The following is a 23,881-nucleotide window of genomic DNA, read 5'->3' as shown; positions in this document are numbered from 1 at the left end:
TAAAACCCCGCAGTTTTGGGACAAAAGCCCCCAGTTTTTTGAAAAACCCCCATATTTTTGAGATAAACCCCCACATTGTTTGGGATGAAACCACACACTTTTTGGGACAAACCCCCTCATTTTTGGGACAAAACCCCACGGTTTTGGGATGAATTTCCTATTTTTGCAATTCCTCTGCTCGAGGGTTGCAGCAACACCCCCTCCGTTTTTAATTCCCAGATCCCAAGAGATCCAGGAGGGAATTCCCACCCGGACCCAGGAGCTGTGCTGAGACAGAAACATCGGAAAAGGCAATTCCTTCCCTGCTCCCAGGTCGGTCTCCAGCAGAGGGAATTTCCTCCATCCCAGGAATGTCCCAAATTTCCTCCATCCCGGGAATGTCCCAAATAAACCCATCCTCGTTTTAAAAATTGCTGGGATCTCCTTCTCCTCACCCAGGAATGAAAACCAGAGCGGGGAAAAGCCGGGAACCTCCAGGAATGGGATTTTTTTCCCCCTTGCCCCAGCGGGATCCAGGGGATGGAAGCTGTGCTTCCGTTTTTCCTGGAAAATCCCACTGGGAATGCTCTGGAGGGAGAGCTGCTCCGCTTTTCCCTTTGGTTTCACCTTCCTGGAGCCTGGTTTCCATCCGAATCCATCGGAAAGCCGCAATTTCCCAGGAAATCAGCGGGAATACAACAGCCAAAGCCCGAGAGGGTGGGAGCGACCTTGGAAAACACAACAGAAATTCCGTTTATTGGGAAAAAAACCCAAATCCCCCCAAAACCCCTCCAGAGGCCCAGGGGAGCCCTGGGGAGCTCTGCCCTCACAGTCCAGGGAGGAGTTTAGGAATTCCCAATGGTATTTTCCAGTTTTCCCAAAGAAATTTCAGGAGCTGAGAATAATCCCATTTTTTTACAGTTTTCCCAAAGAAACTTCGGGAGCTGAGGAGAAAATTCCCACTTTTTTACAGTTTTCCCAAAGAAACTTCGGGAGCTGAGGAGGAAATTCCCATTTTTTCCACATTCCCAGCTCTGAGCGCTCCTCCTGCTCCTCACACTTTGCTGTGGCCGGCGGCGCCTTCCTCCTCCTCCTCCTCCTCCTCCTCATTCCCGGGATTTACCGGGATGTATCCGCCTTCCCGGGGCAGGCACCAGCACCAGCCGGCGCCGCTGAGATCCAGCGAGGCGAAGCTCAGATCCCGCGTCTCCAGGAGCCGGAAATCCACGGAATCCAGGCGGGAATGGATCTCGTTGAGCTGCTGCCAGTAGAGCCAGGCCATGGCCAGCCCCAGCACCTGCGGGACAGGGGACAAAGCCACCGCGGGCTCAGGGACACCTCCCCTGTCCCAGGGGGCTCCAGCCTGGCCCGGGACACTTCCAGGGATCCGGGGGCATCCGATATTTCTTCCCAATATCCCATCTAAACCAGGGTGTGGAATCATGGATTGGTTTGGGTTGGAAGGGACCTTAAATCCCATCCAGAGCCACCATGGGCAGGGACACCTCCCACTGTCCCAGGGGCTCCAACCCGGCCTTGGGCACTTCCAGGGATCCAGGGGTGGCCACAGCTGCTCTGGGAATTCCAGCCCAGCCCCTCCCCACCCTCATTCCTTCCCAAGATCCCATTTCAATCTCCCCTTTCCCACTGGGAAGCCGTTCCCTGTGTCCTGTCCCTCCATGCCTTGTCCCCAGTCCCTCTCCAGCTCTCCTGGAGCCTCTTCAGGCCCTGGAATGTTCTGGAAGCTCTCCCTGGATCCTTCCCTTCTCCAGGTGAGCACCCCCAGCTCTCCCAGCCCAGCTCCAGAGCAGAGGGGATCCAGAATCCTGGCTCAATGTCAATCTTCCTTTCCCAAATCCACCTGGACATGGATCCCAAGGGAATCCCCTGGATCAGCAGCTTCCCCAAGCCAGAAGCAGCGGAAAATCCCATCCCTGGGGGTGCTCTCCCAGCACTGGGAGCAGCCGGGCCTTGCACAGAATCCACCCTAAAATGGCTCCACACAGATTTTCCCTTCCCAAATCCACCTGGAAGTGGATCCCAAAGGGATTTCCACGGATCACCAGCTTCCCCAAGCCAGAAGAAGCGGAAAATCCCATCCCTGGAGATGCTCTCCCAACACTGAGCCCATCCTGGCGCCCTCCGTTGGATCCTGCCCCATTCCCATTTCCCGGTCATTCCCACAGACCCTTCCCAGTTGTTTGACATCCCACCCGATCCCTGGGAACGGGGTCAATCCCGGGAAACGCAGCGCAGCTGTGGGAGGCTGGGGCGTGGTTCCGGAAAGCTCCGGGAATTCGGGATTGCTGCTGCTGGGGTTGCTTTGCTGGGGAAAAACCACTGCAGGTGCTGATGGGAAAAGTCTGGAAATCTCTGGGAATCTCCCAGTATCCGAATGGCCTGGAATGAGGCTGTCCCACAGCTTCTGTGTGGGATGTCTGGGGACGGCTCCGTCTCTCCAGGAACTCCAGGGAGAGCCCGGAGACACCACTCCGGATAAGGGGATTGCGCCGATCCCCATCCGACAGCAAATCCTCCAGGATTTAAGGAGTTTTCAAATCCCATTTCCACGGATGTCGAGCCTCAGCCGCATCTCCCATTATTAAACTGTCATCGCTCCTGATTAAAATCCCACTCCCGATCCCACGGAGCGGGAAAAGCCTTTGGAATGAGGGATTTTAGGGGAAATTTGTCATTTTTCTGTCCCCGAAGCCACAAATGCCAGAAGGATTTGTGTTGGTGACGCATTTCATGGGAATGACGCCAGGTCTGGGGCCGTGATCCCTCCTGCTGCTCCCGCCGAGGTATCCCGCTGAAAATGGGGAATTCTGGAAGGGAATGAAATGATCCAAAGGCTTCCATCAGCATCCCGAATCCCACAGCCGTCGCTCTCCACTGAGTTATGATCCCATTCCCATCCCAGCCCGGCTCTAAATTCCCTCTCCCACTTAATGAGAGCGGCGAAAGCTGTCAGGAATTATGGATGCATCCAATATCCCCGGCTCCGAGGGCACCGCGTTTTCCCGGATCCGAATGCGGGCGTGGATTTTATGGCACCGCAGAGCTCAGGAAGGAGCCGCTGCGGGGGAAAACGGGAACAAAACGGAGCAAAGCTGAGGCTGGAAAAATGAAAAAGCGGATTTTTTTTCTGGGATGGGAATCCGGGAGAACTGCTCGGGAATTGTTGCCGTTGGAAGTTAGGGAAGTGCCTTTTCTTCCTGGCTGGAATTCCACCTGGAGGGCTGGGCTCTCTCCCTTTCCAGGTTTTTTGCTGTGGGATTTGAGCGTCCACAGGGTGCAAATCCATGGAAAAGCTGCTCCTCCAGGGGGCAAAGAAATCCCAGGAGCTCCGCACAACCAGGGAATCCATAAAACATCCGTTGGGAATCCCGAGGTGTCCCTGCCCATGGAATGAGACGGTCCCGAAGGTCCCTTCCAACCCAGAGCATTCCATGATTCCTCTAAACCCAAGCCAGATATTCCCGTATGAAATTCCAAGGCTCAGCTCCATCCCCAAGCCCAGCTTTGCTTGCGGTGTCTCCATTGGTTCCTTTGGATCAGTTTTCCAGTGGGAATTGTCCCAACGGGGCTGGAATCACCCCAAATCTTCCTCCCTGGAATGCTGGAAGCGCCTCTCCTCCTCCTCTGGCAAAAGGGTTCTGGAAGTTTGGGAAGCAGCAAAAGAAAAAGCTCAAAATTCCATCTTCCCCTCATTTTCCAGTGGAAAAGGGGCCTGGAAATCCATGGATGTTTTCCCTTAGGGATGGGCTGTGCCCGTGGGCACCAGGAAAGGAAAACTCCCTGCAAGAAACTCCTTTTCCATGGAAATACAGGAACATTCCCTGCTTCTGGAGCTCCTTCCCTATTTAAAGAGCCGGATCCTCTGGAATGCTGAATCATTCCAGGCTTTCCCAGAGTTAACAAAGTCTAAAGCGTTTTCCTTTCTGTCCTTTGTTGACTTTTCCATCCCTAAATTGGGATTTATGGAGACGTCATGGCCTGCAGATGGAAAAATCCCGTTTATTCCCTTTTCCCGCTCCATGGACCTCCCGGAGCCGTGGGGAAGATGGGAGAGCAAACAAATCCCAAATTAATCTTCCCAGGCGTCATTCCCTTCGCAGAGGGAACGTTCTCCATCCCTGTCACCGGCAGATGAAGATGCCAGCCTGGAAAACGCCCGGCACCAGGATAATTCCGTGTTTTCCATGGAATGGAGCCATCCATCTCCGGGATCAATGCTCCGGGGAGGGAACGGCCGCCCCCGCGCCGAGGATCCGCGACGCTCCCGGTGCGGGGTTCGGAGATGGATGAGACAGAGGGAAAATAATTCACCGGGATGGATGGGAGCCCTTGGCAGGGCCCTTCCAGGGATTTCTCTCCTTTCGTTGGGATGCGCGTCACCTTCTGCTTCTTCGGGATGGAAAAATCCCCTTTTTGAAGGGAAAACAAAGGACTGCAGAGGTTTTCCTGCTCCTGGTTCTGCTTTCCTGCAGTGCCCGGCTGGGAGGGGCAGGGAATGATCCCAGGAATGGAGCCCCTCTCTGGAGCCAGGCTGGGAGAGCTGGGAATGTTCCCCTGGAGAAGGGAAGGATCCAGGGAGAGCTTCCAGAACATTCCAGGGCCTGAAGAGGCTCCAGGAGAGCTGGAGAGGGACTGGGGACAAGGCATGGAGGGACAGGACACAGGGAACGGCTTCCCAGTGGGAAAGGGGAGATTGAAATGGGATCTTGGGAAGGAATGAGGGTGGGGAGGGGCTGGGCTGGAATTCCCAGAGCAGCTGTGGCCACCCCTGGATCCCTGGAAGTGCCCAAGGCTGGGTTGGAGCCCCCTGGGACAGTGGGAGTGTCCCTGGCCATGGCAGGGGTGAGATGGGATCTTGAAGGTTCTTCCAACCCAAACAATCCCAAGATTTGCTGGAACAGCATCGGGAAACAATCCCTGGAAAGGCCCAGCTGGAGACACATCCCCTAAAAGCTGCTGGAAGATTTTGTGCCTCATTTCCACCCCAAACACGTTCCCTGTGCGCCGCCAGCTCCGTGGAGAATCCTGCTGGAGGCAGGGAAGGACACGGAGGCGGCGGCAGGAAAAGGATGGATGAGCTCGGCCGATCCTGCTGGAAAATCCGGGGTTGCTCCGCGATTAAAGGCACAGCCCGGGTTTGGGGCGGGATGAGAAGGTCCTTCGGAGTGAGAGGGAATGTGCGGGATGAAGGGCACAGAGGCGGGGGTGGAACGCAGGAGTCTGGGCTGCTGAGGAACGGGAACAAAGAGAATTCCGGGAGCGTTGCGGAGGCGGGGATGGCTCGGGTTGGAGTTTGTGCCTCGCTCCGAACGGACGGGAAAAATGAACTCAGACCCTCCAATGGGATTGGGGTTTTCCCTCTAAAAAAGGCAGGGGTGCTCCTGGATTTGGGGGGATCAGGGATTCACCGACTCCCTCTGCCTCAGGAATCGCTCCCCTCGCTGCTGGATCCCGGCGGGATTTGTCCCTGTCCCAACCCTCCCACCACAGCGAATCCCACCTGGATCCGGCAGCTTTCCCTGAGCCTGATTCCAGAGGAAGCAAAGCCTGGCAGCCTCTCCTGCGCCTCAGGCTCCCACCTGGAGTTGGGAAAAGTGGAAAAACCCTCCAAATTCCGGCCCTTCCTGCAGGATGGGAAGGTGGGGCGGGATCATTCTCCAGCCCTGAGCCGGGTGGGAACACAGCACAATAATTCCCAACTCTCCAGCGGGGCTCCAAGCCAGCCAGAACTTCCCTTGGATCATTTTTCCAGGATCCAAGAGCCGGTGTTTCCCCACAGATCCAAGGACAAGTCTGGGATCCCGGGATAAGAGACCAAAACCGAGATCAGCCCCTCGACCTCTGAGCGCTGGAGCTCAGCCAAGGCCCAAGTTAGACCTTAAGGAAGCGAAACCAGGAGGAAAAGTGGGAAAAATCCCCAAGCTGGGCTCAGGACATGGATCAGAATCCCAACCTTCCCTGCAGCATCTGGGAATTTCCCCACCGAGGAGGTTTGCATCCCTACGGAGAGAGGTTTTCCATGTGGACAAAGGGCAGGGGTGGCACAGCTCAATCCCGTCCCTCTTCCCGAAACTCCCGGCTCTGGCACCTCCTCGCATCAACCCAAATCAGCAATTCCAGGCCGATCCAACCCTCTCCCTCCAGATTTCCGGGAATGGAGCTGTCCGAGGGCTGGCAGCTCCTGGCAGCACCAACGCCCGTTTTCCACTGAATTCCCTCCAAATCCTGGCAGGATCCAAACCCGATCCATCTCAGCTCGGGAGCAGATGGGGAGGACGAGCTGCTCCGTGGGAAGAGCCTTTGACAACCGCGGCTCCTGCCGAGATCCATCAGCATTCCCGCGGATTCATCCCCACCATTCCCAATTAACGGCACCACTCCACATCCATCAGCGCTCGGCATTCCCGCGGATTCATCCCCACCATTCCCAATTAACGGCACCACTCCACATCCATCAGCGCTCAGCATTCCCGCGGATTCATCCCCACCATTCCCAATTAACGGCACCACTCCACATCCATCAGCGCTCAGCATTCCCGCGGATTTGTCCCCGGCATTCCCAATTAACGGCACCACTCCACATCCATCAGCGCTCGGCATTCCCGCGGATTCGTCCCCGGCATTCCCAATTAACGGCACCACTCCACATCCATCAGCGCTCGGCATTCCCGCGGATTCATCCCCAGCATTCCCAATTAATGGATGAGGCCGCGGGAGGTGGCGCCGATGGGTCAGGGTGGGTCAGGATAGGTTGGGATGGGTTGGGATGGGTCAGGGTGGGTTGGAATAGGTTGGGATGGGTCATCCCCGCCCCATTCCAGTGCTTTTTTCCCCCATTCCAGCACTTTTTCCTCCCATTCCTGCCTTTCCCGCAGATTCCTGATGCTCATTTGGAAGGAAACGCTCCCAAAAAAAGTCGGGAATGGCAGCCAGGACTGGGCAGGAACGGCTCCCCTGCCTCAGGATCACACCTGAACCGTCTGCGAGCCCAAACTCCGGCTCTGACAAATGATCCCAAATTTCCCCCACAGCTGCTGCTTTATCCAAGCCCTTCCCGCCTTTTGGTGCAAGCAGAAAACCGGGAATGATTTCAAAAATCAAACCTGGGAAACCGGGAATCACTGGGATACCAGCCCACCCCTGGGAAGCATCACCCCCAGCAACCCCAGCACCGCCGTAAAAAGGGAGTTTTTTGCTCGTGGGCCTCGAAATAAATCCCAAAAAGGGTCAAATCCACAGCAAATCCTCACAGTTTGGCCAGGAATAATTCTGGAAAGATCCAAGGGAGAAATTCCAGGTGTGGCAAAGGAAGAGCCTCCCCTGCAGCCCCGAAGCTCCCTCCATGTCCATCAGGAAAAGCTCCATTCCCTGTGCTGGGGAGGTCTGGGATCCCCGGGCACCACCAGTGGGAATTTGGGATTGGGGCGGCCGGGCACACCCAGCGGAATTTGGGATTGGGGCAGCCAGGCACATCCAGCAGAATTTGGGATTGGGATTTATCCGGGGTCCCATTCCCGCTGCGTTTGCAGGAATTCTGTGGGAACAAATGGGACAGGATTTGCTTCCAGGGGCTTTAATTTGATCCCAAACTGGATTTCGGGACGGAGCCAAGCCTGTTCTGCCAGGGATGACTTTTCCTGCCCCGGCCACAAATCCCAGATGGAATTGGGGTGGAAAAACAGCTCCAAACAATTTGTTTTCCACCCTCCAGCACCGGGAAAGGATCTGAGACCTGAGATCGGCTCCGCTGGTAACCCCAAACCTGGGGGTTCATCCCTGACCCTTGTGGGCCTTTCCAACTCGGAATTGCGGGAATCCAGGAGCGGATTCCCATGGGATCCCCCCCGTACCTGTGGCAGCAGCAGGGAGCAGACGATGGCCAAGGTGGCCTCGAAGTTGTCCTTGAGCCAGAGCCCCACGGCGTGGATGCAGCCCCGGACGTGGATGGTGCCGAGCAGCTCCAGGCGCTGGGGAAGAGCGGAGAAAGGATCCGGAATTCCCGGTGTGCTCCCGGGAACGGGGCTGTCCGAGGGGTTTTGTCAGGGACAGCCTCGGATTGGGATTTCCTGGCCCAAAAAAAATCTCGGAGGGGAGGAGATTTCTGTTCTCGCACTTCCAAAGGAAGTTCCGGAGCCGAGGTCCAGGCGTTGTTGGGGTTAAATCCCAACTTTTGGGGCCCTGAGTGAGACTCTGGACCATCAAATTCCCTCTGCTGGGGCCTCCCCGAGCTGGGAATTCCCACATTTCTGCTGGGAATTCCCACATTTCTGCACTTGGGGGATCCCTGGACAGATCCTGGGCTGATCCCGCCACTCCCTGAGCTCTGTTCTCCAGCCGCTGGGAAGATCCAAAGTCATCCCAAGCGGGAATCCCTCTGGATTCCCGGGAATCTCCCACAGGAACCTTGCCCAGACTCTCTGTCCGTGAGCGTGTGAGGGTGAATATTCCATAGGAAACGTCCTGGGAATGCTGCCCTGGACTCAAGGGGGCTGGGAGGGATTCAGGCCCGTGGGCGGCTGCTGGGCTGGGGGAATCCTGCGTGAACTGGCTCTGTTCGACTTCTTAAACCTAGAATTAACTTCAGTGTTTAAGGCACTGCTGGGTTTAAGTCCTGCTGGGTTTAACTGCTGTTAATTTAAAGTCCTGTTAAGTTAAAGTCCTGTTAAGTTTAAGTCCTGTTAAGTTTAAGTCCTGTTAAGTTTAAGTCCTGTTAAGTTTAAGTCCTGTTAAGTTTAAGTCCTGTTAAGTTTAAGTCCTGTTAAGTTTAAGTCCTGTTAAGTTTAAGTCCTGTTAAGTTTAAGTTTAAGTCCTGCTGGGTTTAAGCTCAGTTGAGTTTAAGTTCTGCCAAGTTTAAATTCTGTGAAGTTCTGTTGAGTTTAAGCTCTGTTAAATTTAAGCTCTGTTGAGTTTAAGCTCTGTCGAGAGCTGTTCCTGTGCTAAGTTTAATGTCAGTCCTAAGTTAAGTTCAGTTTAAAGCTGCCTTTAAGTTTAAACTCTGCTGAGTTTGGGGCTGGTTCAGTGACCCCAAACTCCACAGACCCTGCTGCTCCCAAACCCCCAAATCCCAACCCCAAATCCCCAACTCCAAATCCCAACCCCAAACCCCAAACCCCCAAATCCCAACCCCCAAATCCCAACCCCCAAACCCCAAATCCCCAAACCCCAAATCCCCAACCCCCAAACCCAGCCCAGCAATTCCCAGGCCTGAGCCCAAAAGGGCTCACAGGGATGGCGTGGGTTGGGAATGGGATAAAGGAGGAGCCAAAAATGCCCCAAAATCCCAGGGAAAAGCACCAAAACCGCGTTTGGAGCAGCTGCATCCCAGCCTTGCTTGGGAACGGGAATTCCTGCGGCGAGCGTTTGGGTTTTGGGATTTGGGGAAGAAGGAGCAGAGGATTCCCAAAAAACCCAACGTCACCTCCTTGTCCAGGGTCCGGTACCCACACAGGGTGTTCACCACTCCCCCGGGCACCTGGGAACGAGAACGGGAACGGATTCATCCTGGGAAAGGCTATGGGAAAACAGCAGAAATCCAAAGGAAAATCAGGAATTCCTGAGGTGCCCAGCACAGGGGTCCTCCCGGCCACCGCCACTCCCTCGGACTCTGGGAGGGCCCTGGCTGGGGCTGAGGGGTCCTTAGGGCACATCCCAACCCAGAGCATTCCAGGATTCTGGGATTCTCCGGGCTGGGAGAGCTGGGAATGTTCCCCTGGAGAAGGGAAGGATCCAGGGAGAGCTTCCAGAACATTCCAGGGCCTGAAGGGGCTCCGGGAGAGCTGGAGAGGGACTGGGGACAGGGGCTGGAGGGACAGGGACACCTCCCACTGTCCCAGGCTGCTCCAACCTGGCCTCGATCATTCCCCAAAAAGTTTCCTGAATCCGCCCCCTCTGGATTAACGGGAATTTTCCCTCCCCCTGCCGAGGTTTTTCTTTGCCAAATCGTCCCAAAAAAACCCCCATGGGAATGTAAGAACTCGGCGAAAAGCCCTCGGCTCCCTGCAGCCCATCCTCGCCGCAGGAATTCCTAACTCCATCTCCAGGAGCCTCAGGGTTCGTTAATCAAGGCCCTGATTAGAGAGGATCTCTAATCTGCATCTCATTTGCATATCAGGCCTGCGCTGATCATTAAACCCCTTCACATTTCCTTCTTTTGCCATGAAAAAAAAGCCCCAAACAATGAAGGATTGATGAGGAATGAGGAAAATTCCATCATCGCATCCTCGAGCACGGCCAAGGCTCGGATCCGGCGCTGACATTCCCGGAGATCCGAAGCTCCGGGGGGTTTTGCTGCCGGGAGGAGCTCGGCTGAGCCTTTTTCGGGAGCTTTCCAGCACAATCGGGATATTTGGAGGTTTTTTCCGGGATCTTGAGGTTTTATCCTCGGAAGGATTCCATGCAGGAGCGGGGTTGGATCGAGCAATCCGGGCTCGGAGCGCTTGGCCAAAAATCCCTGCTGGGCGGGGGGGGTTTGGATGTGGGAATTCCATCCAGGAGAAGCTCCTGGCTCTGGAGCTCTGCTCCCCTTCGGAGCCCGGCTCCGTCCGGGGCTTGGAATTGAGGCTTTTCCCGACCCCAGCCCCGAGGGATCCTTGGGCAAAGCCCTCCCAGCCCTGCCGGCAGCAAATTCCTCAAAAATCCCCTCATTCCCCAAAAATCCCTCGTTGGGAGCCGGGAACAGGATCCCAAAAACTTCTAAACCCTGCAGTGTCTGGATGGGAAAGGAACTGGGGGAGGATCCACATTGGGATGGAGCCGAGCCAGATCCCAAAATCCTGGGATGGACCTTAAATCCCACCCAGGGCCACCCTCGGGGACACCTTTCCTTATCCCAGATGGCTCCAACCTGGCCTTGGGCACTTCCAGGGATCCAGGGGCAGCCCCAGCTGCTCTGGGAATTCCAGCCCAGCCCCTCCCCACCCTCATTCCTTCCCAAGATCCCATTTCAATCTCCCCTTTCCCACTGGGAAGCCGTTCCCTGTGTCCTGTCCCTCCATGCCTTGTCCCCAGTCCCTCTCCAGCTCTCCTGGAGCTCCTTCAGGCCCTGGAATGTTCTGGAAGCTCTCCCTGGATCCTTCCCTTCTCCAGGGGAACATTCCCGAGTCCTCCCAAGCTGCTGCCATTTTTTCCTCCTGATCCCTTTCCCAACCCTTTTACATCCCACAGCTGCAAACCTCGGCCTTTCCAGCAACCCCTCGCCGTGGCACAACCACCGTTATCCCGGGATTCGGCCTCCGCGATCCCAGCAAAATCCCAGAGCAACCCATAAATGAACATTCCCATTCCAGCTCCTTCGTTCTCTCACGCCGAGATTCCCTCAAACCGTTTTCCAAGTGGGAACGTCGTGAAGCGGAAACCCCTCGACGTGGGAAAAACCGGCCGGAAGAGGAGGTTTTCCCTGGAATTAGGGGATTTTCCACACCCTGGGACCTCACCCTGCGGATGCAGCAGGAATGGGGCACCCCGCAGGCCAGGGCCCCGCTGCCATTGCAGGAGTGGTACTGGTTCACTTCCCAATCCCGGAATTCGTCCCCTCCACAGCAGGAAAACTGCAGGGAAAAAACAGGGAGAGGGGGAGACGTGGAGCTGGACAATCCTGGAACACCGGGGTGAAGGGGGAGGGATTCCCACGCCAAGGGATTTGGGGTTGGATTGGGATTCTGGGGAGAAATCCCTGGCTGGGAGGGTGGGAAGGGGCAGGGGTGGAATTCCCAGGGAAGCTGTGGCACCTGGAAACTCCTGAAAAATCCCGTTCTGCCTGGAAAAGGGCTTCGGAATCAGCCTGGAAAAGGGCTTTGGAATCAGCCCCATTCCCCTGGGACAGCAGGGAATGGATTCCCAGGACACAGGGATAATGGGAGATCATTAATTGGGATAATGGGAGGGAATTCCTGCCTGTGAGGGCGGGGAGGGGCTGGGATGGAATTCCCAGAGGAGCTGGATCCCTTGGAAGTTCCCAAGGCCAGGTGGGAGCAGCCTGGGATAGGGGAAGGGATTTAAGATCCCGTCCAACCCAAACCATTCCATGATCCAATCCAGTTCCCTGCATCTCCAGCACCAGCATTCCCAAGTTTTCCCTGCTCCCAGGGCAGTTGAAGGCACCAGGTAAAAACAAAAAAAGTGGGATTTTTGCCCATTTATCCCCATTTTAGCGGGATTTGGGCGTGGCTTTCCCAAGCTGCGAGCAGGGCCTTGGATCCATCCCGGCTTTCAGCGGGATCAGCATCATCCACACTCCTGGGATTTAATTCCAGGTGACAAATCCAAGCTTTTCCCGAGGCAGGGATGGCTCTGGCAGCGCCCTCAGGGACGGATTTCACAGCGGCTCAGCCGTGCCGCAAATCCCGATCGGCCTCGCAGGGATTTCTCTTCCCGTCAGGATAAATTGGGATCAAATCCTGCAGCTCCGAAGGGAAAAAAGGAAAAAAAATAAAAATCTCCTTTTTGTCCCCTTTTTTTTTTTTCCTTCTCTTCCCACAGCAAAGATAAAACAAAATTCCATCCAAGTCCCTCCGTGTCTTCCACAGAATAAAAATGAGCCTGATCCCAACGTTCTTGTGGAAAACAATTGGAATCGGAGCTTTTCTCCCCGGAAAGGAGTGGCTGGGATAGGTTGGAGTGCTTGGAAAAGCAGGAAAAAAAAGGATTTTCCCCCTTTTTTAAGCACTGAACTCATCCAGGAGCAGAATTCGGGAGGGGTTCATCCCTGGGAGCCGCTGCTCCCTTTTTTTTTTCCAAGGGAAAGCAGGAAAAACTCTTGGGATCCACTGCTCTACTTCATCCCAGGAACGGCCAAGGTGTGGATTTACAATTCCTGGATTCCCACCTGGAATTCCTGGATTGACCCATCCCGGGGAGGGCGACCGACTCCCAGAAACTGCACGGAAAAAGGGGAGGAAAATCCTGGAGGGAAGCTGCAGATGGGAAAAGTGCTGGGAAAATACCATGGAATGGTGGGGAAATGCCATGGAATGGTGGGAAAATGCCATGGAATGGCCTGGAAAGAGCCTGATCCAGGATAGTTCGGAGATGCAGGAATTCCCGGAAATAAATCCCATTAATTCCTTGGAGATTCCCGGATTGGTCTCCATGCCCAGGCTCTGGGAATGGCCCCAGGCGGGAATTCCCGGCTGCTCCCGGCAGCTCCATCTCTCCTCCAGTTGGAATTCCAGCCTCATCCCGGGGCGGTTGGAGCAAAACTCGGGAAAGGTTCCAACCTTTCCCCACATCAGGCAGGCCCTGAGGCCTCCAGAGGGATCCCGGCCTGGCTGTTGAGCTCGGCTCAGCAAGGCCAGGCCTAAAGTCAAGCGCAGCTCCCAAAGCCAAGGCGGGAGCCCTGGAGTTTCATTTTTTAATTCCAAGAGGAAGGAACTTCCCAGGCTCCTCTGCCCCAAATCCAGAGGGAAAATCTGGGATGCTCCAAGAGAAAATGAGGGGATTTGGGCCGAGGTGGGAACATCCCAAATTCTCTGGGAGCAGCTTTGCCTCCAAGCCGGGCCCTGCTCCCCCAATCCCAGCCGGGACATTCCCAGAGCTCCCTCCTCAAGTTCGGGGCTTTTCCATGGGTTTTTTTCCCATCCAGGAATGCTCAGAGAAATTCCCGCCAGAAATATCCACGTGGAAAACAGGAGCGATCCCACATCCCGGAATTCCCAGCCCTCGGCGAATGGTTGGGTTTGACCTTGGAGGGCTTTTCCAACCTCAGCGATTCCGTGGAAAGGTTGGAGCTCTCCTCTCCTCCCAAGCCCCACGGATCCAGAATTTTCCCCTGGGAATCGGGGTCTGTCCTGCTGCCGGTGACTGCAGGGAGAAGGGATTGATCCAAGGGCTCGATCCAAGGGGTTTTATTCCTTTCTTTCTTTATTTCCCTCCCTCCCTCCCTGGGAAAGTTGGGAATTCCAGATCCCGCTGGAGCGAAGGACTCGGACCAGGAGGTTTGGTGTCCTTGCAGCCCATTCCCATCGGGAATTCCCACCTTTTCCAAAGGTGAAGATCCCAGCTCAGCTCAGCTCATCTCCCGCTTTTCTCCTCCCTCGGAATTTTTGGAGGCTCCCCCCTCCCAGGAAGGAGGGTGGTTCCCATGGCAACCACCTGAAATCCCGAAAAACCCTTTAAAAAAAGCGGGATTGGGGATTGAGGGCGTTTATTCCTGGGATATTCACTCTGACCCCGGCTTTGCTCCAGTTCCCAAAGTCCTGCGCATCCCAGAATTCCTCCTGGAGCTCAGGGGTTGTTAATTAACCCCCACTAACGAGCTCCGCCCTCCCCAGAGCAGCAGCACCGCCCACAGCAGCTCATTAGGGCCAGGGGTTATTAGGGAAGGAAGCCCTTAATTAGGGAGGTGACAGGAGCCCGTCCCCATCTCCAAATCCATGGAAATTCCAAAGGAACGGGGTGGATTTGGGCTCGCGGCTCCGGATCCCACAGCGGGGGAGAAATTCCATCCTGGGAACGTTTCTTTTCTTCAACCTCGGCCAAAACCCAGCGGGAAAAGGGAAACCTGAGGGCTTTGGGCTCTTCTTAGCTGGGAAAAAATTCCAGCGGGGATTCTGGAATTGGAGCAAAGACCAAGGATTGGGGTTCAAACCCGAGCGGGAAGCACTGGTCAGAGCCCAGAAGTGCCTGAAATCCCACGGGATGAGTTTTTCCCTCCACAAAGCCACAGGAGGCTCCTCTGGAATCCCCAATCCCAGAAAACCGGGATTTTATCCCATTGTGTCCGGGCGGGTTTTCTCCCTTTGGCCATTCCCACCACTCCCGGATTTCCTCTCCATTCCCTCCTTTCGGGCTCCGTTTGGGCCGGGTGAAGCCCTAAAGGATGAGATTGGAAAAGTCCCCATTTCCAAGGGAGAGATCCCAAAAAAGAGCTCAGCTCATGGTCCTGAAAAAACCAGGGAAAAGCCAGGAAAAACCTGGGGAGAAAACCAGCGGATTCAGACCGGAATTCCCAAGAAAAGGGAACCCACAGGGAATGCTCAGCCGCCGCCGTGGACACCCAGAATTCGTAAACTCAGAATTCCAAATCCCACAATTCCTTCAGAATTCCGAGCGGATTTCCAAAGGAAGCAGCCACAAATCCAGGTCTCCAGCACAGGCTGGAAAATTGGGAAGCCGGAGCGAAATCCGGCTTTTCTTCACCCAAAAAAATGCCCCAGTGGAGCATCCAAACCCATGGATAGGGTGGGAAGTGGAATTTTTTGGCATTCCCAAGGATTGCAGCAGCCATGGGCACATTTGGGGATGGAACCCCCGGCAAAATCCCAGCTCTTCCCTTTCCGCAGGGCTCTGCCGGATCCCACAAATCAGCAATCGGCCCCTGAGGAAAATTCCAGCAGCAAAAAAAAAAAAAAGAGCAAAAATCCACCCAAACCAGGATCCAATCCTGGAGCTGGCCCCGAGCTCAAAACCACGAGGGAAGGGAGGAATTAACCACGGGAATTCCGTTTTTTCCCAGAATTTTGGCCAGAATTGGCATGGCCGTGTCCCTACGTGTCAGCTCCCACCCCGGAGAGGGCATCGGGAAGGGATCGGGAATCGCGAAGGGATCGGGAAGAAGCCCGAGGGTCTCTCCTGGCACAAAGCTCCAAGCAAAGCCCGGATTTCATGGAGAAACTTCCCAAGGAAATCTTTCTCCGGATGCTGAGTCAGCGAAGAGCCGCTCGATCCCGATTCAATTAACGCCGCTCCCGCTAACGAGCTCATCCGTCCCGGCTCCCAATAAATGACACTAATTCCCACGGAAACCTCGGGAATTGATAAATCCCCCCCTGGGCCGGGAGCGGCAGCGCTCGGAGCTGCTCCTTCCCTCCCTTAAGGATCTCCAAGGTTTTGTTCCATGTTCGTTATTCCTGAATTCCAGCTGGGAAAAGCCCCACGGGCCCGGCTCTACCTCAGGCTCCGAGGCAGGGAAAGAATCACGGCTCAGGTTTAAAGGAGAGGATGCTGCAATTCCCAAATTGTTGGGATTCTCCAGGAATCTCCAACCCCAAACCCCACGGAACAGCCGCGTTCTGTGTCCAGGCACAAAACCTTCCCAATGTTCCCTTTTTATCCCTTTTCTGGGCCGCTTTTCCAGGCAGGAGGAAAAGTCAGAGTAGGGGAAGGAAAAGGTTGGGAATGGGGCTGGAAAGGGTTGGGAATGGGGCTGGAAAAGGAGTTGGGAATGGGCTGGAAAAGGGGTTGGGAACGGGCCTGGAAAAGGGGTTGGGAACGGGCCTGGAAAAGGGGTTGGGAATGGGGCTGGAAAAGGGGTTGGGAACGGGGCCGGAAAAGGGGTTGGGAACGGGGCTGGAAAAGGGGTTGGGAATGGGGCTGGAAAAGGGGTTGGGAACGGGGCCGGAAAAGGGGTTGGGAACGGGCCTGGAAAAGGGGTTGGGAACGGGCCTGGAAAAGGGGTTGGGAATGGGGCTGGAAAAGGGGTTGGGAATGGGGCTGGAAAAGGGGTTGGGAACGGGGCTGGAAAAGGGGTTGGGAACGGGGCTGGAAAAGGGTCATCCAGGGTGGAAAATCTGGATATTCCAAGCCTGGGACCCCAAGGACTTTGTGCATTTTAATTCCTTTCCCTGCGGAGCACGAATCCCGCGGGGTCGGAGTTTCTGGGACATCGATCCCAGGATTTTTGGGCCGTCAGGAACTGCCTGTTCCCTGTGGATCAATGGGAAGGGAGCCGCGGCTGCGGGGGCGGTGATGGATGGAGCTTTCAGCGGCCCTGAGCCGGCACAAATCATCCTGGCAGGGAGAATTCCAGGGGGAATCCGTGGCTCCAGGGAGAAACCGGCCCGGATCCTTCAAACAGGAACCCCGGATCCTTCAAACAGGAGCCCCGGATCCTTTAATCCACGATCCCGGATCCTTTTAAACACAAATCCCAGATCCTCTGAAGTGTGAGGCTGGATCCCATTAAACACAAATCCTGGATCCTTCTAAAAACCGATCCCAGACCTTTTTGGACACAAATCCACATCCTTTAAAACACAATTCCAGATCCTTTTAAAGACAGTCCCAAATCCTCTTAAACATGATCCCAAATCCTTTAAATAGGAATCTGGATCCTTCTAAACACAGTCCTGGATCCTTTTAGACACAAATCCTGCATCCTTTAAACCACGATCCCAAATCCTTTAAACCACGATCCCAAACCCTTTTAGACACAAATTGGGATCCTTTTAAGTGCAGATCCAGGTCCTTTAAAACACAATTCCAGATCCTTCCAAAAACAATCCTGGATCCTTTCGAGCACATTCCGGATCCTTTAAAACATGAATCCAGGTTTAAGCACAACCCTGGATCTTTTCAGACACAGATTTGGATCCTTTTAAAAGTGATCCCAAATCCTTTCAAACGTGATCCCGGATCCTTTCAAACGTGATCCCGGATCCTTTTAGGCACAAATCCCATAAAATCGGGATGAAGCCGCAGCTGCCAGCCCAGCTCAGCTCCAAGAGCTCCTCCAGCACCTCTTTCCCTGATTGCTTTTGTTCCCGAGCCTCCTCCAGGGGGATTCATCCTCCAGGAAAAGGACAATTCCCGATCCGAACAAGAGCCCTGATTGCCACCGTTCCCTCCTCAGCAATTCCCGGCTTTTCACCTCCCGGTTCCCACACAGCGGGGGCTGGGCAGGGAGCGGGAGGCGCTTTTCCTTGGAAATTCGCATCCCGGGATGGACCTTGGGAGGGAAAACACGGTGGAGACTCTGGATTCATGGAATTCCCTCTTTGGGATCCCCCAGACATGGGGGTGACTCCAAGGAATTTCCTCCTTAAGAACCCCCAGGGGTGGTTTTGCCTCTGGATTTATGGAATTTCCTCCTGAAGATCCCCAAACAATGGTGGAGACTCCGGATCCATGGAATTCCCTCCTGGAGATCCCCCAGACATGGAGGTGACTCCGGATCCATGGAATTCCTTCCCTGGGATCCCCCAGATGTGGTTTTGACTCTGGATTCATGGAATTCCCTCTCTGGGATCCCCAAACAATGGTGGAGACTCCGGATTCGTGGAATTCCCTCCCTGGGATCCCCCAGATGTGGTTTTGACTCTGCATCCATGGAATTCCGTCCCTGGCATTCCCAAACCACGGAGGAGACTCTGCATCCATGGAATTCCCTCCCTGGCATTCCCAAACCATGGAGGTGACTCTGCATCCATGGAATTCCCTCCCTGGCATTCCCAAACCATGGAGGTGACTCTGCATCCATGGAATTCCCTCCCTGGCATTCCCAAACCATGGAGATGACTCCGGATGCACGGAATTGCCCCCAGCCCATCCCAATCCTTACCACCTTCAGCAGCGTCCGGTTGTCCCGGAGGCTCCCGACCATTCCCACGAAGGACACGAGGAACACGGTGACTCCCAGCAGGAGCAGCAGCACGGCCGGAGCCAGGAAAATCCCTTCCAAGGTTTTGTGCCGCTGCCGCTCCACCTCGGCGTAGATCCCGACGCTCAGGATCAGCAGCCCCAGGATCTGCAGTGGGATTTGCGGGATTCAGGTGGAAAAAGAGGCTCCGAGGGAGAGGGGGAGGTGGGAGATATCCAAGGAAAACGGCTCCGGGATGTGCCACAGCCCATCCCAAACCCCTCTCCAGGATATTCCGTCCGATAGGGAAAGAGCCGGGTGAGGAGCTGGGAAGGAGAAAGGTGGAAATCCCTGTCCTGGAGCCACTTGGAATTGGGATGGGAGGCAATTAAGGAACAGGGAATAATTAACACGCGGCTCTCGGGGGGAGGGGGGGGGGGGGGGTTGAGCTCCCGGCTAATCCCGAGGTGAGGTGGGAATTGGGAAAAGCTCTCCCGGAGCCGTGAGCTCCTCCAGAGGGAAGGGCAGGAATGGTCTCTTTTTCCAGAGGGAATCTCGGGAATGGCCACTTTTTTTTCCAGAGGGAATGTCGGGAATGGCCTCTTTTTCCAGAGGGAATGTAAAAATCCCGGTTTTCAGCGGGGTCGGTGGAAACACCCACTTGCAGTTTTTTGGGAATCTTCCGTATTTCTTATATGTTTGGATTTTCCAAGGAAAGGGAAGAAGAGGGGGTTTGGGATTTTTTTGGGAAAGGAAATCCCAAATCTTTGCTCCGCCGGATTAAAACCAACCCACGATTCCCTGGTTTAGAGCCCCTCTCCGGCTCATCCCAGGCTCCTTCCCAGATTTTTCCAGCTGTAACGAAATCCCTGGAAAGGATCCACCGGCTCCAAATCCCGTTTTCCACAGGCTGGAACCCCCAAAACTCCTCGACCCTCGATGGCGACCAACCCAACCCTCATCCCACGGGATTTTTATCCCAAGGAGTCAAATTCCCAAAGCGAATTCCTACAAAATCCTGGTTTTATCGGGAAGAACATCCCGGGAGCAGCCCCGGCCCCGATCCCTTCGTTAACGAGGCTTGGAGGGTTGTCGGAATTAATTGGGCGGCGATTGTGCAAATGAGGCCAGAATTAGGTCAGGCTGAAAGGCTCCCGGGAGCCGCAGGATTCCCGTGGATTCCCTGGAGCAGAATTCCCGCCTGGGGAATGGAGGGATGGAGGCGGGAGGGGTTGGAGCCATCCAGAGTCAGGGTTTGGGGGGGTTTTTTTGTAGTTGTTTTCCCATTTTTCGGACAAATCCGAGTCTCCCGCTGGTGGATTCTGCCCCAAAATTCCCCCCAAAAAAGCTGGGAATTGTCCCAGGGTTAATCCACGATTCCCAGAGTGGAGATGAAGTGAGAGGAAAACAGGAAAACTCCGTGGTTCCTTCAGCACCCAGAGCTCCTCAAAAACCTCTGGAAAACCTCAAACCGAGCTGGATTGGCTCCTTGGAGAACCCAAACCCTCGGGATTTCCCAGGAATTAATTCGGAAAGCGGAAAAAATCCACAATTCCCATCCCAGACCTCCAACCTGAGCCAGGAACGTGGGAGAAACGTGGATTTTTGGGAGAATTTCGGGAATCTCATGAAGGTCTGGCCCCTCAGAGCTTTCCCACGCAGCAGAGCACTGGGAAATGCGGGAGATATTCCCAAAAAAAAAAACATTTTGGGGGGATTTGGGGGGGATTTTGGGGGTCCCAGGCACGAGGGCCGGGCCTGCCTGCCATGAGCTCACCCATGGAAGGAAAAGAAACCAAAAGTGGAATTCAAATCATTTCCAAGCACCTGCACAGGAATTTCTGCGCTCACACCTGGGCTCTCCGCCCCTCCCCGCGGCGATTCAACCCCGGGGAGGAAATGTTTGTAAATAAACTCAGGGTTATGTAAGGAAAAAACCCCAAAAACTTCCTAAAAAGGGCCTTGGAATTCCCGGGTTTTCCCTCTGCTGCTCCCGCACGTGTTTGCACCTCCCAGGTGCGGGGAAATCCCGCCCCGAGCGGAGTTCAGGGATTCAAAAACCGCCAAAAACTCGCTTTGTTTTTCATTTTTCCAAGAAAAACCGTGGCTCAAATCCCCCCTCGGTGTCTGGGGAGGGTGAAAATTCTGAATTTCCCGATTTTTTGGGGCTCCGAACGGGACTCGCTGCCACAAAGGATCCGCGGGGGGAGGATGCGCTCGAAACCCCCCCCCCAAAACCCGCGGGTTTGCCCCAAAATTGCCCAGTTTGAACCCCAAAACTGCCCAGTTTGGACCCCAAAATTGCCCAGTTTGGTACGAACCACCCCAAAAATTCCCGGTTTGGAGCCGGCCCCGGGGGCTTGGGGGCAGCGCGGGTTTTCCTCAAGGATTTGGGGCTTTGGGAAGGGGAAATGGGGACTTTGGGAAGCGAAATCTCTGGAAAAGCCAAATCCACCCTGCGGGGGTGGGGAAACACCGGGAAAACGCGGGAGAAAATGGGAAAAAGAGGGGGGAAAATGGGAAAACGCGGGGGGGGGAAAGGAGGAACGGGGGGAAAAAGGGAAAACGCCGGGGGGAAATGGGAAAACGCGGGGGGAAAATGGGGAAAACGCGGGGGGAAAATGGGAAAACGCGGGGGGAAAATGGGAAAACGCGGGGGGAAAATGGGAAAACGCGAGGGGGAAATGGGGGAAAACGGGGTTAAAAAGGGAAAACAACGCACCGAGAAGAGCGTGGCGTAGGCGGAGAGCGCGAATTTGATGCCGTAGTAATAAAAGTGGGAATCGCGGCAGGTCCCGGCCATCCCGGCGGCTCCTTCCCGGCTCCCGGCTGGAATTCATTGCGGGAGAAAGCGCGGCTTGAACTTGGACGATTTCCGCCCGGCAGGGCCCGAGCGCGGCTCCTTAACCCTTTCGGGGTCGGCGGCTGGGAGTTGCCGCACGGCGGTCTCCGAGTCGCGCTTTAAAAGGGGATTTTCCCACCGGGATTATCCCGGAATTGCACGGGATGGCGGCGAGGATCGCACCGTTCCCGTGGATATTTCTGTTTTCGGGAAGAATTGAGGAAGCACCTGCGCTCCTGAGCCCTCCTCCGACCCACGCAGCGCTCCGGGACTGCCTCTGATCCCCTCGGATTTTGATTTTTTGGATCCCCGCTCGGATTTTGGGGTGTTTTTTTTGGATCCTCTCGGATTTTGATCATTTTCAGCCCTCCGGGTTTGGAGCTTTTGGATCCCCCCCGGATTTCTTTCGTTTTTCTGTCGCGGCCACTTGGAACAGCCCGGAGCAAACTTCACCTCCTGAAGGAAGGAAATTCTTTCCTGAGGTGCTGAACTCACCCGAAGTGCGGAGTTTTCCCCTCCCTGGCCAAGGGTAGACCCCAATTAAGGGGAGGTCCCAATTAAGGGGAGAGCCCAAACAAGGGGAGAGCCCGGTTAAAGAGAGATTTCAATTAAAGGGAAGACCCCAATTAAGGGGAGATCCCAATTAAGGGAGACCCCAATTAAAGGGAGACCCCAAACAAGGGAAGATCCCAGTTAAAGGGAGATCTCAATTAAGGGAAGACCCTAATTAAGGGGAGATCCCAATTAAGGGGAGACCCCAAACAAGGGAAGACCCCAGTTAAAGGGAGACCCCAATTAAGGGAAGACCCCAAACAAGGGAAGATCCCAATTGAAGGGAGACCCCAATTAAGGGGAGACCCCAATTAAGGGGAGATACCAATTAAGGGGAGATCTCAATTAAGGGGAGACCCTGGCTAAAGGGGGATCCCAGTCAAGGGAAGATCCTTTTCAAGAGAAGCCTCCGGTCAAGGGGGGACCCCAACAAAGGGGAGACCCCAACCATGGAGAGCCCCTGGTGAAGGGGAGACCCCAAACAAGGAGAGACCCCAAACAAGGGGAGCCCCCAGCCCAGGGGAGCCCCAGCCCAGGGGGGCCCCCTTCCTTTGCAGCCCGGCTGTTGCTAAAGGGGCCTCGTCTGGGATGTGATTCCCAACCCAGGAATCCCAGGTTTTGCCAGGGATTTCGGGCTCTCTCCTCTCCTTCCCTGACCCCCAGCAAATCCCAAACCTCCGTCGGGATAACTCCGAACACCCTGAGCTCATCCCGGGCTCCTCCCGGTGCTGAGCACCCCAGATCCCACACGTGGGTCACTGTGCCATGCACGGCGTTCCCAAAAAATCCCGGATTTGGGGCTGCGGGGGTGGGAACAGCAACAAAACCCTTTGATCAATGAACCCCCGAAAGGAGAAATTTGCTCCCCACCGGGCTGAATTCCGCTGCCCCTCAGCCCTGGAGCCGGGAGAATTCCCACGTGGAATTCAGGAACGATGATTTGATTCCCCTTCCAAACCCCGCAGTTGGAATTCTCCTCGAGAACTCCCCCTCAGGGACGATGTTCAATCCCCCTCCCAGCCCGGTGGGAAAATTCCCTTCACCGGGAGCTGAGAGCTCTTTAAACTCCCCCCCCCTTTTTTTGGGGGGGTTTTTTCCCCTTTTCCCCCAAGGAAATCAGCTCGAATTCCCTGCGCTTTCCCTCCTGGAAAAGGAGACGCCGCCGTTCCGGCAGCACCGACGCACGCGGAAGCTTCTCCCCTTCCACGCTGAGGGATGAATAAGCAGAAAGCGACCTCGGGTGATCCGTTTGTTTTATTGAACGGGCAGGGCCCTGCTGGACAGGCTTGGGAAAGGCTCGCAATCGACCCCAAAATCCCAATTTTAACCGGATTTGGAGCTTTAACGTCGCCGCCCTCGGGGGACGGGAGGTGGGAGCAGCGTGGGGTTTATTCGGGAATGTTTTTTCCCGGCTGGAAGTGCTGCTGGAGCTGGAGGCGTGGACAAGCTGGAGGAGCCCTGATTTATGGGATTTAATCATTGACGGGGCATCGATCCCGGGAATTAATCATTGACCGCGGGCGGGGCTGCCTCGGCTCCTCGGGATCACCCCGAACCTCGGGATGGGAGCAAAGACTCCAACCCGGGCCCAAAACCGGGACTGTCGCTGCTGCCGGGGGGATTTTCCAGCAGTGGAGGCCGGGATTCCCTTCCCATCCCACAGATTTCCCCCCCCCCGGATCCATTTTCCATGGATAATTCCGTAGAACAAGAAACTCGGGATGAAGGAGAACACCCCAAATCCAGGCAGGGCCCAGGCTGAGCTCTCCGAGGCTCCCGGCCCGGCTCCGGCTGGGAATTCGCTGTTCCCTGGAATTTTTAATGGCAAATCCCCGGCTCGGGAATGCCGGGAACCCGCCCCGAGCCGAACCCGCCGGGTTGGACCTTCCCAGGTGGAATTTGCCCCCCCGGAGGCGCGGAGAGGCAGAGGGGGAAGGGGGGATTTAGGGGAGGTTTTGGGGTAAAAAATCCCTGAATTTGGGGTCTGGGAGATCCACGGAGGGATTTTGTGGAGCTGTTGGATGAGAGCAGCTGCTGCAGCACTGCCTGGTCCTCATCCCGATCCAGATCCTGATCCTGATCCCAGTCCCGATCCGGATCCTGATTCTGGTCCTGATCCCGATCCCGATCCTGATCCTAATCTTGATCCTGATCCCAATCCTGATCCTGATCCCAATCCTGATCCCAGTCCTGAT

At 55.3% G+C, this 23,881-nt stretch overlaps 1 protein-coding gene across 1 annotated transcript; it reads right to left on the bottom strand.

Annotated features, from left to right (window-relative positions):
• Positions 1-708: 708 nt before the first annotated feature.
• Positions 709-21,349, bottom strand: LOC104683751 (tetraspanin-15-like). The gene is made up of 6 exons (XM_039564161.1): positions 21,015-21,349; positions 18,275-18,460; positions 11,433-11,774; positions 9,419-9,472; positions 7,851-7,967; positions 709-1,276 (listed from the first exon to the last, which is right to left on the bottom strand). Exons 1-6 carry the CDS (start codon positions 21,093-21,095, stop codon positions 1,034-1,036), a joined length of 1,023 nt encoding a protein of 340 aa, XP_039420095.1. The 5' UTR covers positions 21,096-21,349; the 3' UTR covers positions 709-1,033.
• Positions 21,350-23,881: the final 2,532 nt, after the last annotated feature.

Source organism: Corvus cornix, chromosome 22 (genome assembly GCF_000738735.6).
Source record: "Corvus cornix cornix isolate S_Up_H32 chromosome 22, ASM73873v5, whole genome shotgun sequence".
NCBI classification, from domain to species: domain Eukaryota; kingdom Metazoa; phylum Chordata; class Aves; order Passeriformes; family Corvidae; genus Corvus; species Corvus cornix.
The sequence above is the reverse complement of the archived record's forward strand: the minus strand, read 5'-3'. Positions and strand labels throughout refer to the sequence as shown.

Coding starts and splice junctions, on each gene's coding strand:
- LOC104683751 (XM_039564161.1), bottom strand. CDS start 21,095: ATGGCCGGGACCTGCCGCGATTCCCACTTTTATTACTACGGCATCAAA. Junction 18,461..21,014: donor CCTACGCCACGCTCTTCTCG/GTGCGTTGTTTT, acceptor ATCCCACTGCAG/ATCCTGGGGCTGCTGATCCT. Junction 1,277..7,850: donor GCTCCCTGCTGCTGCCACAG/GTACGGGGGGGA, acceptor CCTGTCCCGCAG/GTGCTGGGGCTGGCCATGGC.